Raw genomic sequence first — 18,990 nt, 5'->3', positions numbered from 1 at the left:
AAATGGAGCAAAAAGTGCTTTAAAGGAATTAGAGATGATAAAGGTGACATGAAAATAGGAGAAAAAGATATCCTTGAAATATGGAGTAATTACTTTGAAAAATTGTAAATGAAACAAGCGATGACAGCACAGTGGTAAAAAAACACTGACCAGGCATGCAGTCAGGAATACATATCCATACTTGAAGTAGAGAAAGCCATCAAAAGCCTGAAATATGAAACAGCAGGAGTAGATGATATTTGACCAGAAATGCTTAAGTATGGAGATATAAAAGTCTTACAGTGGCTGCACTGCATAGTTCAGAAGGCCTGGATAGAGCGACAAATCCCAGATGATTGGAGTAGAGCTCTCATAGTACCCATATATAAAAAGGGAAATAAAACTAATGTGAGAATTACAGAGGTAATTCATGACTGAGTGTTCCTGTGGTATGATATATGCAAGTATATTTGAGAAACGGTTGAGAAGGATTGTGGAAGAGAAGCTTGGTGAAGAACAAGCTGGATTCAGGTCAAATGGAGGCTGTCAGGATCAGATTTTCACTTTATGACAGATAGTCGAGAAATCATGGGAATATAACAAAGATCTGTATATAAGTTTTGTAGATCTGGAAAAGGCATATGACAAGGTGCCAAGAGAGAAACTATTCAAAATGCTACAGTTATATGGTGCTAATGGGGCATTATATCAAGCAATACTTAGTCTTTATTTGAGTTGTAAGTCAGCAGTTAGAATTGAAGGAAGTACAGGAAGATGGTTTAATGTTAAATCTGGTGTGAGACAAGGATGTACATTATCCCCTCTGTTATTCATTATCTATATGGATCACATTATGAAGGAAAGTGGTATTAAACATGATATCAAATTTGGATATGTTAATGTCAGCTCTTTGCTTTATGTGGATGATGTTATACTTCTAAATAAATCCGCTAGTAGTCTGCAAGATTCTCTGACAAAATTGAATAGCTGTTGTAATAGATATGGTATGAAGGTCAGCAATAAAAAGACAAAGACAATGAAAATAGGCAGAATCATTGAAAATGTCAACTGTGTTGTGAATGGAGAACCTGTGAAACAAGTAAAACATTTCAGCTACTTGGCATGATTTTTACTGAAGATGGTAAATTAAATATAGAAATAGACAACAGAATCAGCAAAACTGGTATGGTTGGAAGTCAAATGAATAAATTCATATGGAATAAGAGAGAAATTAGTAGGAACACTAAATTAGCTGTATACAGACAGTGTTCAAACCAGTTTTAACTTATGGATCTGAGAGCTGGGTCAGAAGTAAAACACTTGACCAAAGACTAGAGACCACAGATATGAGAGTCCTGAGAAAGATTATAGGTGTGAATAGATGGCATCAATGGCAATATCATATTAAAAACAACGATATTAGGAAAGAACTTGACATTGTCAGCATCCAGGAATGCGTTAGCAGAGCTAATCTCAGGTGGTATGGACACTTAAACAGAATGAGAGAAGAAAGATTAACCAAAAAAGTGTTCTCTCCAGTTTTGCATGAAAAAGACTCAGAGGAACACCAAGATATAGGTAGATTGATACAGTAAAAATGCCTTGAAAGACAGAAATATAAGTTCTGATAATGTTGGAACCTTGACAGATAACAGATTGATTTGGAGGAAAATTATAGATAGGAAGTTAGTAATGATGTAATTTTTTTCATGTAGTACTATCATATCCTGTACTCTCCTTGAGGGTACATGGCAGGAATTTGATGATGATGAGAACCATTTAAAAATGTCATAAAAAATTCCCCCAAAACTTGGCTGCAATATGTTGAAGTTTTCATCATTTGGTTAGTACAACTTAAGAATTAGAGCAGTACAAAAGTTATCTGAACAACTTGCAACCCAAACATAAAATTCACTGTAGAACTTGAAAATCACAAATTACCTTCTGTTTAGAAGTGTCTGGAAAAGATAAAAAGTTAAGCTTCTCAGTTTACAGAAAACCAACCACTATTGAGTGATTGCTACATGCTGCTTCGCACGACAATCTGTTATAAAGATAGACATGATAAGAATGGTATATGACAGAGCCTATGACATCTCTAATACTACCACAGAAAAAGGTTTTTTACTAGACTGTTGAAGTTTGTGAAACATTTTTATGTAAAATTAGTTATTTATTCTTTCTAGTTTTTATCTATTAATATAAGACATTTACCCCTGATGTAATTTGGATGACTTATGAAATTAGCCAGGTTTATTGTTATTTTAATAAAACTAGTTCTTTTTACGAAATATACATATACTGGAAGTCCAAAGAACAGTTACTAAATCAAAACAAATTACATGATAACACAGTAATTAAGATATTTCGTACTGAAAATAACAGTTCATTGTCAGTGCATAGAATTAGAGCAATACAAAAGTTATCTGAACAACTTGCAACCCAAACCTAAAATTCACTGTAGAACTTGAAAATCACAAATTACCTTCTGTTTAGAAGTGTCTGGTAAAGATAAAAAGTTAAGCTTCTCAGTTTACAGAAAACTAACCACTATTGAGCATAGAAACAATCTATGCTCAATAGTGGTTGGTTTCTATAAGCATAGAAACAATCTTATCAAAGAAATGGGAACACAAGGTACATACAACAATCGGTTTACCGATTAAAAGGTTTTGATAGGTACCTTTAAAGATTAGTTACTGAATCAGAAATATCAGACTTCATCTATACCCTGTATTGTCAATTGAAACTTTCCTAGCTTCTGATCTAATTGAAGCAATAATAGACGATGACTTAAAGCACTGTTGGACAGCATGGATATCTGATATTAGTGTGAAATGAACACATTTATACTGATTTTAAAACTGTCACTTTTGTGTAAATGTTTGCTTTCTTTGTAGACATTAAGTGGATAACCTCATCCATTTTTTTTAATCAATTATATCTCTAAATGAAGCCTTCTAAAGTTCTGTTTATTGTAATAAATTTTTTGTATATAATTGTGAATGACTAGCATTTATTCCTATTCTGTATTCAACTAGTCTTTTTCACATCTGTATTGGAACCATGTCCAAAAAATTACTCTCATTGCACAGTTCTTAATTATGGTATGCATTCTATAAGTTGTAACAAAAGAAGCAAGCCCTTTCACTCTCGCATGCGTACGTACGCGTGTGTTTGCACACACGTCACTGTGGTATTTGTTACAAGACAAAACAATTCAGAATGATAAAGTTAATTATGTGTACAGTGGCTCTTAGTGGTACTTAAAATATTTCTGCATATAGATTTTGCTTTATATAAATAAACACATATAAAAGTGGGGAAGGGATGTCTCTTGCATTGACATCCTTCTCAAGAGTATCTTATCTGGAATGTTTTCTATTGTTTTATATTATAGTATATAATACATGCTGAAATAGCACTCTGTATTTAATCATCTATTTCACAGGACATTCAGTGTTATGCAAAGGTTGATAATTTCTCCTACCCTATAATTTCTGATCCAAAGCGTGACTTAGCTGTTCAACTTGGTATGGTTGACCCTGTAGAAAAAGATAAAGAAGGCATGCCTCTCACTTGCCGTGCAGTAAGCATTTTATGTATTTAGTAAATTATTATATTCAGTTTATTTCACTTTTAAATATAAATGGGAAACCTAATCAGCATGAATTTTAACATGCTGATTTGTTTACTACCATTACTTTGTAATTATAATAATATCAGATTTTGTTTTGAGCAGGATAAAAATGAATTTCATATTGAAAAGAAAAGAATGTATGGAAGGTCCAAAAAGAACCAATCATGCAGCATTCACAGTGAACTGTAGACTCAAATTTATAAATATTGTATAACTGGTGATTTTGAGTAGAAAGCAGGTACACATTCAAATTTTCAAATCTCTCACACACACACACACACACACACACACACACACACACACACACACACACACACACACACACACACACACACACACACACACACACACACACACACACACACACACACACACAGGAGTTTTGTGGCAGCACTCAGCAGGTTAAAAGACTGCACTAAGCTCGTTTCATGAAGGAATAAAGTTGCAAACTTTAATGTCTTGTAATGCTTCAAAGACACAGATGATTTCATACTGGGAAGAATTATTGGAAAGCTTGAAGAAGGCTGCAGAATAACTGATATTGTGAGAGAGAGTTGAATTCACATATTGTTGTATCCAGGCTCTGGGCAGCATTTCAAACCAATGCATTGTGTTTCAGACATTTGTTAAGAGGTTGTTCTCACTCTACCACAGAGCACAAAGACAAATTTTTGATTATAACAGCAAAATGTAATTGACGCACCATGACTGGTCAGCTCCATTCAAGCACAGGTACATGGATATCTCGAGAAACTGTGGCAGGACATCTGCGACAAGTAGGCCTATATGCACCAAGGCTTGTAGCATGTGTCCCTTTATCTACAACTCACCATAGAACACGTTTTCAGTGCTTGTATCCATAAAAGTTGGACAAGACACCAATAGGCTAATACTCTCTTTACAGATGAGAGTTGTTTTAGTCTTTCCTTCAATTCTAGACGACACTTAATCTGGCATGAAAGTAGTACTGCTTACCATTGTGAGCAGTACTACTTGAAAGGGATAGATATGGCATTGTTGAGGTCATGGTGTGGGGAGACATTATGCTTAATGGGTGCACTGAGCTCCAAGTACTATAAAAAGGGACTAGTGAACAATATTACAATGAAGTTCTTCAATGTCATGTCTGATTGTTCTGTGGTGCTGTAGGAAAAGAATTCATTTTATGCATGACAGTGCCACACCACATTGTACACGAGCGGTGGAGATACTTCTGGAGACTGAGGATATTAATCGAATCAAGTGGCCAGCACTCTCCCCAGATCTCAACTCCACAGAACACATTTGAGACACAATAGGGAGATGCATTGTTGCTTGAAATTCCCTCCAGGAAACAAAAAAGGCCTTATTCTTGCTCTGAATAGTGTGCTGTGTTTGCCTCAAAAACTCTTGAATCACTTAGTGCTGAGCATGATACAACATTGTGAGAGCTGCATAGCAGTTTGGGAGTGGGCATATTCCTTACTGATGTGTCTCTCTCTCTCTCTGCATAGTTTTCTGTAAGCACTGTGCAATTAATCTTTAGGAAATTTGCAACATTCGCTAAAAATGTATTGCATTTTAATTTTTATGAAATTTATAATTTCATAAAAATAATGTAATATAATTTATTAGTATACTGGGAATAAATTTATATCTACATTTGACTACTCATGAAAATTTTTTCATCAGTTTAGTTTGTCCTTCGCTTTTAGACACCAGTATGTATTTAATTTGCAATCTCTTCTAAAAATTGTGTGTAAATATTTTAAATAATAAAAACAAACTATAAAATGGAAGAAATGTATATTAAAAATTCTTTTTTGTAGAATTTTTGCCTAAATTTCATAGATATTTTCAGCATGCACACACACACACAAAATAAACAGATGTGTATATATATATATATATATATATATCATCAATTTCCTGATATATATTCTCAAGGGGTGTTCAGTCTAGTGTGACAGCACTACATGATTAAGCTTACATTATCAATCTCTTTTTAATTGATAATTAATTAGCATTAATTAATTTAATTATTTATGCAATTTCATGTGTAAATCAATTAATAATAATAAATTAATTAATACATTAATATGTACAATGCTTAGGAAGAACTTCTGGCTGAATCAGTCCACCTAGACCTCGGTCTTTCTCTGCATCTCTTTCATACCATCTTAACATTTTCAAACCTATGTTTTGCCAACCTTCATTCATCCATTCTATTTAAGTGGCCACACCACCTTAGATTAGCTTTCCTCACACTTTTTGAATGCTAACTATGTCATGTTACTTCCTAATATATTCATTTTTGATATGATTATGCCATTGATGCCATCTGTTCAAGTGTTTAATTTTTTGCAGAACTATCATATCTGTGATCTGTAATCTTTGGTCATGTGCTTTATTTCTAACCAACTCTCAGATCCTTACCTTAAAATTGGTTTGAACACTGTGTTGCAAAAAACTAATTTGGTGTTTTGGCTAATTTCTCTCTTAATCCATATAAATTTATTCAACTGGCTCCTACCATACTAACTTTGCTTATTCATTTGTCTATTTCCAAATTTAATTTGTCATCATCACTAAAAACTGTATCTAAATAGCTGAAATATTTTACTTGTTCTGTAGGTTCCCCATTGAGAATACAGCTGAAGTTTTCTATGTTATATTATTTATATTGAGTCAAAAGACTCGTTGCAGGAGACCCACACTATCCATTAACACAATACCTATCATACATCTCCATAAACTTATTCACTGTTGCAGTGAATAAGTTTATGGAGATGTAAACTCTCCAAGTAAAGAACTTGGTATGCACCCCATTCTCCTCATGTTATTGAAAAATTTCTTTTGTGTCAATCTTATAGAATCCCTTTAGTAACATTCTATCATATTCCCTCATCTAAACTCTGCAACCCACTCACCTTTAGTCTATCCTCATAGGGAAAATTCCACAGGTCACTAATCACTAAATCCTTTACACTACCTCCTGATTCCCTAGAAAGCAGGTAACCAAATCTGTGCAAAGTAGTCAACATGTGGCTGAATCATGGCCTTATTAATAGAGATAATAACCACCTTCTCTTATAGTGTCCTCTGAATTTCAAATCTCTGTCCACCTTCATTGTGATACAAAAAATGTAATCCTTTCATCTCCCAAAGTGTATTACCTTACATTTTACAACATTCAGTTGATATTGTCCTTTGTCCACACTGCCAATTTATTTAAATCAGATATCTATGTTACCTTTATCAACTATTGCCCTTCCTGGTCTTGCATCATCAGCAAACAAGTGAATATTGCTCTCAACTCTTCCACTATATCATTAATGTATGGGGGATTGAGGTCTGTCAGTCCCCTATTCATGCCACCAACCTCATTTTCAGTGCCATTTGCTCCAACTTTTATAATAGTTTATTCTGTCAAATGCCTTTGCAAATACCAGCAGTATCATAGTGTAGCCATTTCTTTTGTCAAATTTTTCTCTCACCTTATTATGAAATGTGAATAAATTACTGAGGCAGGACCTATCTTTTACTAAACTATGCTGACCCCCTATAGAGTATCATATTCCTAATAGAAGTTAAGAAAGATTGTAGATTTGAGGAAATGGTTCATTTAAGGCTGTCTGGTGTGAGATGGGAGAAAATATATTGTTGGTTGCTGCTACAGACCTGGGAGTCCAGAAAATATGTGGATGACATGCATTGGCAGATTAGCACAATGAGGTACAGGCCAAGGAATTTTCAACTATGGGAATATACGTTAGAAGAAGGAAAAGACACGTGACAAAATGGAATTTATACAGTTATTAAGGGATAATTACCTGAAACAACACGAAGGAGGGGAGGGGACCAGTGTTGGATAAATCTTCTGATGTAATAACATCAGAAGATTTATTTGTAACTACAGTAACAAATCTCATCAGGAAAAGTGATATGTTTTCGGCATATTGACGAGGTCAGATCATTGCAACAGCTCTAATACCTCCTCCTCATACACCTGAGTTTCTTCATCCAGTGAAGAGGTAGCAGTGAGCGCAATGTCACATACACTAGGTCGATAGCCTTTAACAAAATGGGCACTCATTAGTTGAACAACATCTATCACTCTCACACCATCTGCATTCAGTAGAATTATTCTTTCATATTCATTCTTTCTTTTACTTGCAGCATATTGATAGATTTCTTTGGGGTTATCTTCAGCTTGCAAAGCCAGTTTCTTTTCATACTCAGACTTAGCTTTCCATACAACAGTTGTGAATCTTCTGGCCTGCTGCTTATAATTTTCATAACGGACATCATCCTTATGCACACAATATTCCTTCCACATCATCTTTTTCTTACGAATCTCTTACTGGATAAGATTATACATCCATTTGACTCCTATCCTATTTATTCTTCAAACTCTCAGGACCCATTCTGATATTGCATCATCTAAGTATTTTTTAAACGATTCCCATGCATTGTCAATATTCTTCTCATCCAGCAACTGATACTATTGCGCTGAATTCAATATACTCCTCAGTTGGTCATAATTTCCTGCTTTGTATTTCAGCATGTAATCTTTTCTGAAATTTTGTCATGTTGTACCATCAATTTGTATATTGGTTTAAGCCAATAAGAATACAATTTAGTTGGCTAAATCCCAAATTACCAGCCAATCCTCGTTTGTTCAGTATCCAGGTAGATACCCAACAGGGTGCACCCGAGAAGGTGAGGATTGGACATTAGGTCAGAAGCCCTGGTCTGTTCTCTGCATTCCTTTAAAAGCTATGTGGCGGTCTCCTCTCAGTTATACAGCTTTGACCCTTAAGCGCTCTTAAGATATAGGTGGATTGATACGGTACAAAAGTGCCTTAGACGATAGAAATATAAGATCTGATAATGTTGGAGTCTTGACAAGTAACAGACTGATTTGGAGGAAAATTGTAGATAGCAAGTTAGTAATGATGTAAATTTTTCATGTAGTACTATCATATACTGTATACACCCTTTGAGGGTACATGTCAGGAATTTGACGATGATGACTTTTTCTGAATGGAAAACGTACACCCTATAGGTTGATTAACAAACCTCACATGTATGGAGGGGAAAAAAAAAAAAAAAAAAACCTAACATACAGACCACTTTTGTGAAATCTTCGGCACACATTGGAAGCAGATACCAATGTTCCTGTAACCAATGCAAGGTCAGCTCATTGCCAATTCAGGGTAGTATAGTATTTCTCTTTCTGTGAGCATATAATTGGCAATATCAGTCACCCACTGTGATTGGAAATGATAACTTTCCTTCACTATATTTCTGGGATGCTGTTTGTGACTGTTGGAATTGGTTTTATAGCCTGTGAATCATTCTGTGATTCACATGCAGCATCTGCTTCCTCCTCCTGACTTTGGTCAGAATCTAGTCTTATGATGGCTTGCCACCTAAATTCATTGGTTAAATGAATTTAGGTGGCAAAATTCTTGGATATGGCATCTTGTAGCCATATCCAAGAATTTTGCCATCACAAAATGTCTTGTTCTCACTCCAGGTATAAAATGGAAAATCACTCTAAAATGACTGCTTTTATGCTGTGGCTTATTTGAATATACCTCTGACCATGCTTCTCATTTGTATATGAAGATGTAGCATTACTTTTTACATAATGTCTTGATTTTCAAAGGTTTTTGAATGGCATGTTAGATCACCACGTTGCTACTTTTCCATAGATACATGATGTCAGTATCTCTATGCATACTTTTCTATGTAAAGTCTGCTAAAATAGAGGTTCTGCAGTCTCTTTGATTAATAGTCTATGCCTGCCAGTATATTAAAAACCAAAAAAAAAAAAAAAAGTTAATTATGATGATACAAAAGTTATGTATGCTACAAATATGCAAAATTTATTTTATTTTTTTAATTATTAATATACAATTTTTCACAGAACACTTGTTCATGTTTCATGGAACAATAGTGTTCTGAGAAACACAGTTTGGGAAATGAATGCTGGCCTAGAGGATATGTATATACAGGGTGTTCGGGATAAATTTGACAGTTTCGTAAGGAAAAAGAAAATCTTCTTTGTATCTATTAAATTTAATGAATTGACAAAAAAACATTACAGGCAGAGTTAATTACAATACTATCAACAAGATTTACTCAAAATAACCACCATTAGCATCGATCACAGCTTCAATTCTGCTTCGGAACCTCGAACAAGCTGATGCTACAGTCTCCCTGGGAAGGGCCGCAAAAACTGTTTTAATTTTATCCATTAACTGGGCTTTTGTATTACTGGAAGTGCGATTGGTGTCTTTTTCAACTGCGCCCCATACAAAATAATCCATGGGGTTAAGGTCTGGGGAGTTTGGAGGCCAAACATTTGGACTGGTGAAGTCGTAGAAATTTTCAGACAACCATTTTTGACTTTTCCCAGAGGTGTGGCAAGGGGCCGAATCCTGCTGCCATACATACGGCCTACCATTGGCTACCCTTGTTATCCAGGGCTTGACTACAGTTAGCAACTCCACGAACAAAGCCCGAATTCCAATGCCAGGGTTCTTCAACACCTGTTCCTGCAGATTTGCGAGGAATTCTGCTGTACGAACGCAATCAGATCGTCTGCTAGGGATCTTTCTTCTTGCTACATCCTCGTAGTCACCATTGCAAGTCTCTAGTTCATGCCTGATTGTTTTTACTGTATTCAGGGAGCATTGGGCAGCAGTCGTAATATCCTTATTTTGATGGCGGGCACGAATCATCATGATACAAGTTATTCTCTTCCATGATTCAGGTGGGTTCCAGCTATCCATCCTTTCTGACATCTTGTATATGAATGAAGAAGGGTCCAAACTTTTAAATGAAGAGAAGTGTGTGTTAATACATGTAACTTACGGAAAAATATAATTAATTATAAATATGTCAAATTTATCCCGAACACCCTGTATAATGTAAACTGAGCAGTTGAAGCTTTGTTTACTGAGGGCTTGGTAATTGAGTTTATTATATTTCTTAAAAAAATATAATGATCACCAGACATGACATGTCCGGTGCAGCAAATTTGCAATTCATTTTGCTTTATCTGTCCTTTTATTCTATAAAATTCACTCGTTCTCTTATTAGCAATAGATGACTCAGCTGTACTAAAATTTAATAATTACAGTATTAAAACAAAGTAATATTTACATGAAATTGGTTAATCTGTTTTGGAAGTGATAAATTTATAATTAATTCATGCTGCTGTTATAAAAATTAATAAATTTCAAAACTATTTTAAAAATAATTGATTCTTGATTATTGGCTTTTCACAAAGTAATTTTTTTAATGTTCCTTGTAGGTATTTATAATTGGACCTGATAAAAAGCTGAAACTATCTATGCTGTATCCAGCGACCACTGGACGTAACTTTGAGTAAGTTTTAACAGGTTTTTCCTCTCCCTTTCCAGTTTTCCTAACTTTTCTGTTAAATATTATCATTTTTTTTGTAAATTTGCTGCTTGTGCATATTTATATTGCTGTCATTATTAGGTAGAATGAACCCTCCGTATAGAATGTGGAAACAAAGGAACAACCATTTTTCTCTACTTTTTTTGTATAAATTGTATAAATCAATTTTTTGTAAAATCCAATTGTGTGGATGCAATTACTTCATATTATCCACACATGATATTGTGCTTACACAAAGTTGTAAACTTATCATTATAAACCTTTAGCCCACCTATGATAGCAATGTAAAGTAAGTTTGCAACCTATCATGGATGGATAGACTAATGGTTAAATATTCTGGAAGCCTTTCTGTAGAGTTCACACATGGAACTTTTCAACTTACTTCAGGCCTCCAATAAGCAAGTGGTGTTAGTTTCACACTCTGTGATGAAATTTTTCTAACCAAATACATCAACAAACATCCATTCCTGTAGTGAGATTCATACCCACATCCTGTTGTTTAGTGTAGATGACATCCGCTCATCTAACTAAGCTTGTAGTAATATTATGCTAGTCTAAACATTTAATATAAAATTAAACAGAACATATAAAAAAAATACATAATTTTGATAGTTGGATTACATTTCTACTAATACACAAAAGCGGTCACAGATTTTACAATAGGGGAAAAAAATGGGATTGTATCCTTGGTCAAGCTGAAAACTTAGTGTTAATAAAACATCCTAGATATATGACCTGAGAAATTCACAATCCATATACCTCCTATTCTCTCTCATGTTGGAAGTTTAATGGAATATTATTAGCACTGGGAAAGGATTAAAAATAATTTTAATGCTTTCAATATTTCATCTCAGCTACTGAGACATCTTCAGGGATTAAAAATAACTTTTGTAAGAACACACTCAAATACAATACAATACTTAATGAAACACGTGGGTGACTCTTAAAGTCCTATCTTGGTAGTGCATCCTCTATGGACATTTGTAAGTGGCCTAGGATGTGACGTGGGATCTGATAATTAATAGTTCCCAAATTTTGGGAAGTTTTATACAACCATATTTATTTAAATTCAGTTGATTTCTGAGTGCCACTGCAGATTCTAAGAACAGTCTTTCTTTTTTTGAATTTAATATGGTGGAGCATGGTGGATTTTCTCCAGGAGATCCTGTTGGTTGTATCCAGAACATAGTTTGCAGGGCCAGATTGATAGGTTGCAATCACAACTATGATCAATCTGGCCTTGCTGACCATGTTTTGGATACAACCCACAGGATCACCTGGAGAAAAACCACCATGCTCCACCATAGTAAATTCAAAAAGGAAAGACTGGTCTTAGAATCTGCGGTGGCACTCAGAAATCAACTGAATTTAAATTAATATTGTTGTATAGAGGACGCACCACCTAGATGGGACTTTAGAGTCACCCACGTGTTTCATTTAGTATTGTTGAGTGTGTTTTTACAAAAGTTATTTTTAATCCCTGAAGATGTCTTCAGGGATTAAATATTGGAAGCATTAAAATTAGTTTTAACCCTTTCCCAGTGCTGGTAATATTCCATTAAACCTCCAACGTGATGTCCTCACAGCACTTAGGCCTCAACACATGGCTCCTATTCCCTCTCTTGAATCTTGGGGGGGGGGGTGGAATAGGAGAGGTAATGCTTATCTTATATTGATAGTATGTACAATCCTCTCCTACTTAGCTTCCAAACAAGGCAACATTTGGCTGGAGTCTGAATATGACATTCTGTGTGTGAGAGAGAGAGAGAAAAAGAGAATCATAATCTTTCAGCATACTCTTACTCTAAGAGTATGCTGAAATAAATAATACTGATTGAATTTAAAAAAAAAGTCAAATATCAAAAATATTTGACTTAATTACTTTTGCAAAAAAATTGCAAAAGTAATTAATTAAGATATACTTTCTAAAAAAACAAAATCCATGTAGAAAAAAAAAACATTTCACTTACAAACGCCACTAAAGCATGCTCATCATTCACTAACAAATTAACTTATACCAAACTATCCTCTTCACTGAATGAAGAAACTCAGGTGTACGAAGACGAAGTATTAGAGCTGTTGCACAAACTGAATAAGAATTCAGCAATAGACTGATGAGATATCAGCATGGGTGCTAAGAGTGTTCAGCTGAATTGACTATTTCTTTGACTAGGCTATATAATTTGTCTCAGAACAGGGAAGATTTCCAGAAATGGAAAGAATGTTTGGTAATCCCATTGTACAAGGGTAGTGCAAAGACCGATGTAACCAGCTATTGACCAATTAGCATCTCAGGCGTGGTGGTTTTGGAAAAATTGGTTAGGGCTCACATTCAGAAATGGGTTGACAGTGAATTTCTACTTTGCAATGAACAGCATGGATTTACTAAGGGAAGGTCATGTTTTAGTAACTTGCTCCCATTCTCTAATAATGTTACCATTGAAGTAGACAAGGGGAATGGATACACCATGATACTTTTGATTTTGCTAAAGCTTTTGACAGAATACAGCATGGAAGACTGTTTCATAAATTGGAGAATATGGGTTTGGATTATAAAATATTAGCATGGATAAGAGGATGGCCTGATGGACATATATCAAAAAGTGGTACACGGGGGATGTGAGTCTGCAAGATTTACTTCCGAGGTATTGCCACAATTTGGTGCTCAGAAGAACGTATGTTTCGGTACTATCCCAAATGAATAAGGCAGTTGGCTCTGCCTACCTCCTGACACCCCAGTGGCATATTTTCATGCTAGAGTGAAGGATGAGGGGCTTGGTATTCCATCTCTCTGCAGGTTGATTCCACAACTGCATTTCATCTGGTTAGCAAAACTTGAAGCTTCTTCCTCACTCATCTACAGGGAGATTTTCCATAGTTATTCAAGACAATTACAGATTCACTAGCGGTTGGATCCAGTACCAGGGCTCCCAGATATTGACAGAGCATAAGAAATGGGCATCTCTACTTCATGGCTCTGTTGATGGTGCTTCTCTTTGTGAATCCACAAGATGTTCCCTCAACATCAATAGATTAAGGATGGTACTAGATTACTACCAGGATATGAGTGTGTAGATCTTATTAGGACTAGAATTAATGCCCTTCCCATGAGAGCCTATACAGCTCACTGGTGTAGAGATGACATTAACTAGAGGACTGGCTGCTGCTACAGTGAAACTCTATCTCACATCTCTCAGTATTGTTTTAGAAACACATGGAATCCATGTACAGAGGCATGATGCCATGGTCTCTATATTAAATAACCATTTAAGAAATAAAGGTTGGGAGTCCATGGTAGAACCTCACTTCCATGCAGAGGTAGGCATAAGGAAACCAGATTTGATAAGAAAGAAAGAAAGAGAAGTATGAGTTATTGATGCCCGGGTAGTAGGTACTGGGTGCCCACTTACTGCTAGCCATCTTAACAAGGTGTAATACTACAAGCAGAACCAAGACCTTGTAAGACTAATACAAGAGGAGTTTGGGGGAACTCCTCACTTTACCAGTGCTGCTATTTCTTTTTGTGGGATTTGGTGCTCTGCTAGTTATAAAGACCTCTCTTTATTAGGACTGTCATATGGAAACTTTAAAATTCTGTCTTTGCCTGCTCTGCAAGGCAGCTGGTGGCTTGGCGCTGCCATCAGTGTATGACCGTTAGGATGCCTCATGCCGAAATCGGGTGATCTCTTGTAAAAGCTTCGGCCTAGCAAGATTTGTAAGTGTAATACTGCACTCTCGGTATGAAGTTCAATAAATAAATTAATTAATTAACTAGTGGTATACCACAAGGATCAGTCCTTGGTCTACTGTTATTCAATCTGTACATTAATGATATTGGGAAGGATCTGACAGACAACATATAGCTATTTGCTGATGATGCAAAGATAGGTAGGGTAATTCTTCAAATTCAAATTTTTCTGCAAGTACTGCATGTCAGCAGTACTTGCAGAAGGATTTGAATATTCTGGAATTGTGGGTATGGGAAAATGGATGTCAATAAATGCAAAGTCATTCACTTTGGCGTAATTAGATATCTAATGGCGTATTATATTGATGAGATTATGAAGATTATGAGATTAGAAGAAACTGATCAGGCTAGGGATCTTGGAATGTTAGTAGATAGCAAGTTGAAGTTCAGGAGCCATGTAGCAAAGATTGTAAATACAACTCAAAAGATAATTACAATGCTGAAATTAACTTTCACACATAAAGATAAGGATGTCATTTTGCCTCTTGATATGACCTCACTTGGACTATTATGTGCAGGTCTGGTCTCCTGGTTTCTGTGGTGATTCTGATACAGTGGAGAGAGTAATGGAGAATATTAAAAATTATATCAGGATTGTGGAATACTAATTATGAAGACAGATTGAGAATTTGTAGACACTAGCAAACAGGAGAAAGAAGGAGAATTACAATTATGATACTGCTTAAAAAGGAAGGTAAGGAGTCTCTGTTATGAAGCCATACAGCAAAGATGTTGTCTATATATCTAACCCAAAAGGATGGTTGAGGGAATATAGATGAGAACAGGACTTCTAGATGTTCCAAATAAAAGTTGGCTAGAGTAGGAGAGAATGGACTTCCCATGGCTGTTCCTTCCACTTTGTTGTAAAATTTGTTTTGACATAAGAAATATCCAGAGTGAATTACGAAATCAAATAACTTTATGTCTTGTGGGAAGATGTCAGTAAGTAATTCTAAAGTCTCTTTGAGAGGTACATTTGTATATAAAGATTCTATATCAAAGCTAACCATAAGATCTGTAGGTTGTAATGCGATATTTTTCAGTTTATTTAAGAAATTCAAAGAGTTTTTCAAAAAAAGAGCATGAGTTGCCTATGTGTGATTTCAATAATTTAGCTAGATATTTGGCTATGTGATAAGTAGGAGAATCAATACAATCCACTATAGGGCAAAGAGGAATATCTGTCTTATGTATTTTAGGTAGACCATAAACCTAGGAGGCCTAGCAAAATGAGTTTTTTGCCTTTCGATTGTGTCTATATCCAAACTTATGACCTCATCTAGCAGGGAGTTTAATTTCTTCAGTTGTCTGTTGGTTGGATCGTGATTGAGTTCTTGGTATGTTGAGCGATCTCGAAGTAAAAGGGAAAGTTTTCTTCTATATTTTGAAGAGTCCATAATTACTGTCGCTTTCCCCTTGTCAGCTTTAGTAATGATGAGGTGACTGTTGCTTCTTAAGGAATGTAGCATTTTCTTTTCAGAAGGAGATATGTTCAAAAGAGGAAGCTTAGCTTTAAGTAGCGAAGAAGCAACTTCTAGGTGGAGAGCATTAGCTTTTTCACTTGAAAGATGAATGAGGTTCCATTCGATGTTAACTAGGAAATCTAGGTATGGAATCTTTTTAGGGACTATAGAGAATTCATGTCCTTTTGAGAGAATGAGTATTTCACTAGTTAAAGGGCGACCGGGTACGTTGAAGATCCAATTATCTGGAACTTGGAACGGCTTGATTTGTCTAGAAATCTGGATTAGCTCAGCACAGAATAGAAACAAGCCACAACATCCTTTGGTCCAAGACTCGCCACCTACACAGATGTCGCTATAAATTTGAATGTTTATTTAAAGAAAGTGTGGAGGCCTTACTTCAACATCCTAACTTGAATCGTAATGACTATATCTGTATCAAAAATTTGGGAAAGTTAAATCAGGATAACACTTTTTTTTTTTTTATATTAGTCTAATGTTATTTAAAATTATTACATGAATTTCTGAATTAATATCTTTAATTTAATCATGACTGATAAAAAATGTTTACTCTTTTAATACTTAGCGATATGACATCACGCGGCTCGTTCTATTTGTGAATGATTAATTGTTCGTGTTCCACCTTGTTTTTTAAAACTATTCCTATATAGCTACTGAAGATGGTCTGTAATATTCAGACTGAAATATTTGGCAAATTAAATAATATTCTTGTGTAAACATGTATATATTTTATAATCCTAATGTCACAAGAATTAGATCAAAAAAAGGAACAAAGACATTTTAAAAGAACTAAAAAAACAAAACCAATAGAAGAAAAACTAAACAATTATAAACAAAAGTGGATTGAACATGTAAACCGAATGGCCAACACCTGACATCCAAAACAATACTAAAATATAAACCAGTTGGAAAGAGAAGGCAGGGTAGACCTTAAAAAAGGATATTGCATGGATAATGAGACCGGAACAGAACAATATGGTCTATACCCATAATTAGTGTTATGATGATGATGAAGAAGAACTATAGCAATGTAAAAGTTATATTTAAGATATTTATGCATAAATATGCACTATTGCTATGTATTGTTCTGTATAATGTTCCATTTGCCCCATATAATTACAACATTTAAGCATTCTTTTTTATTTGTACATTATATGGCTTTTCTACAAAAATTGCAATGATCATTTTCTACAAAAATTGCTAGATCCTAAATGATTATTAGCAATGCTAATAATCATTTAGGATCTAGAAATTCAGCAAATAGCTCATCTTTTTTATTCAGATTTCCCATTCACAAACTTAGTAACACCAATGACAAAGAAGAGAACTGTGCTAATGAAAGACAAGCTTGTCACATTTGCTTTAGTGGATCAAGCGCCAGGAATCTCTTATTTCCTTGAAATGTAAAGGATATGTTCACAAAAGCTGTTTATGGCTTCTGACGGCAACAGTTTGTCAATGTCAGAAGCTCTAAGGTATACCATTATTTAGTGTGGCAGAGATGGATGAAACATAATCGGGAAGTCCATATAGTAAGTAGTATAGACAGTACTGACGAAACTAAGCTATTGGATAGTATAGATAGATAGATAGATAGTAGTTAGGCTTTTTAACACTATTCTAGCTTTAGCAGATTGAGTGGGCAGTACAATCACCACCAGAAGCCATTCACAGATAGTTGGCCCAAGACTATCACTAATTATAAATGGCATCCAATGAAGAGACTAGAAAACAAGTGCTGCCATCTCTTGGTACTTAACCCTAACAGGATATATTATTGTCTGAGATAGAATTAGTTCTACGGTTGATTTTCTTGAGTTTCCAGGAGAAAAAACCTGCTTGTCCATGCCAGAGATTAACTAATTCAGGAACCAGTTGAAGAAAGGCTTAAAAAAAAGTTGCTCCAGTTGGCTACTACAATTGAACTTAAGTCTATTTTCAGGAGGCCTGGCAAGAGGATGCAAGCATCACTTCCAGTGAACTACACAGAAAGGCAAATATCTGAAACAGATAATTTTAGTTTTTCAGTATTTTTGGTGAGAACTTGATTTTTTTTTTCCCTGAATATTTATTAATGATTGATTTACTTCAAACATTAATAGCAAATTGTATTCAGCTAGAAATTCTTCAGTTTTCAGAGTTAGCTTTGTATGCATTGATATTATTTTAAATTATTTGTAGTCATTTCTTTCTTGAACCATTTATGGTTAAAGCAAGTTGGAATGGTGGTGCTTCTAACTAATCTATGATCTATATTAAAATTATTTATTATCATTGTCATCTGGACAGGTGTTGTATTCTGAACTAGTTGATAAAACCAGCTTTGGATTTGTTTCATCTGTGGATTTGTGTGGGGAGCACTATGCAAATACTTTTTAGTTTCCTCTTGAAGAAGGAAGTTGTCACTCTTTCAAGATTTATTTAGTGCTAATTATTCCTACAATTTTGAGATATGACACAGTATTGTCCAATCAGTGCATTTTCAAATGGAGGCCTCTTGCTTAAAAAGGCCTTGAAGTCTCCTATAACGATTATTTGAATGTAATTGCCTTCATTTATCATAGCATCTGTTATTTTGAGCAGTTAATTTTCAGTATCACTACGAGAGCTTGTTAGTGTAAACACTCGGATTATGATTGTTATCGTCAAGTAAGTTCATTTTCCTTTGAAAATTAAAATTGATTTATTTTCTTTGAAATTAAGAGAGTATCCCATCAGCCTTA

At 34.9% G+C, this 18,990-nt stretch overlaps 1 protein-coding gene across 1 annotated transcript in view; it reads left to right on the top strand.

Moving 5' to 3' along the window:
* The window catches only part of LOC150103726 (peroxiredoxin-6-like), a 68,984-nt gene that overhangs the window by 31,501 nt on the left and 18,493 nt on the right, over window positions 1-18,990 (top strand). Inside the window, exons 3-4 of the mRNA XM_090396513.1 lie at window positions 3,431-3,568; window positions 10,926-10,999. Of these exons, the coding sequence (XP_090252639.1) occupies window positions 3,431-3,568; window positions 10,926-10,999 (212 nt within the window). The remainder of the gene's footprint in view (window positions 1-3,430; window positions 3,569-10,925; window positions 11,000-18,990) is intronic.

Source organism: Typopeltis vanoorti, chromosome 8 (assembly GCF_054136105.1).
Source record: "Typopeltis vanoorti isolate ZY-2024b chromosome 8, IOZ_Tvanoo_1.0, whole genome shotgun sequence".
Classification (NCBI taxonomy): Eukaryota; Metazoa; Arthropoda; class Arachnida; order Uropygi; family Thelyphonidae; genus Typopeltis; species Typopeltis vanoorti.
The sequence above is the reverse complement of the archived record's forward strand: the minus strand, read 5'-3'. Positions and strand labels throughout refer to the sequence as shown.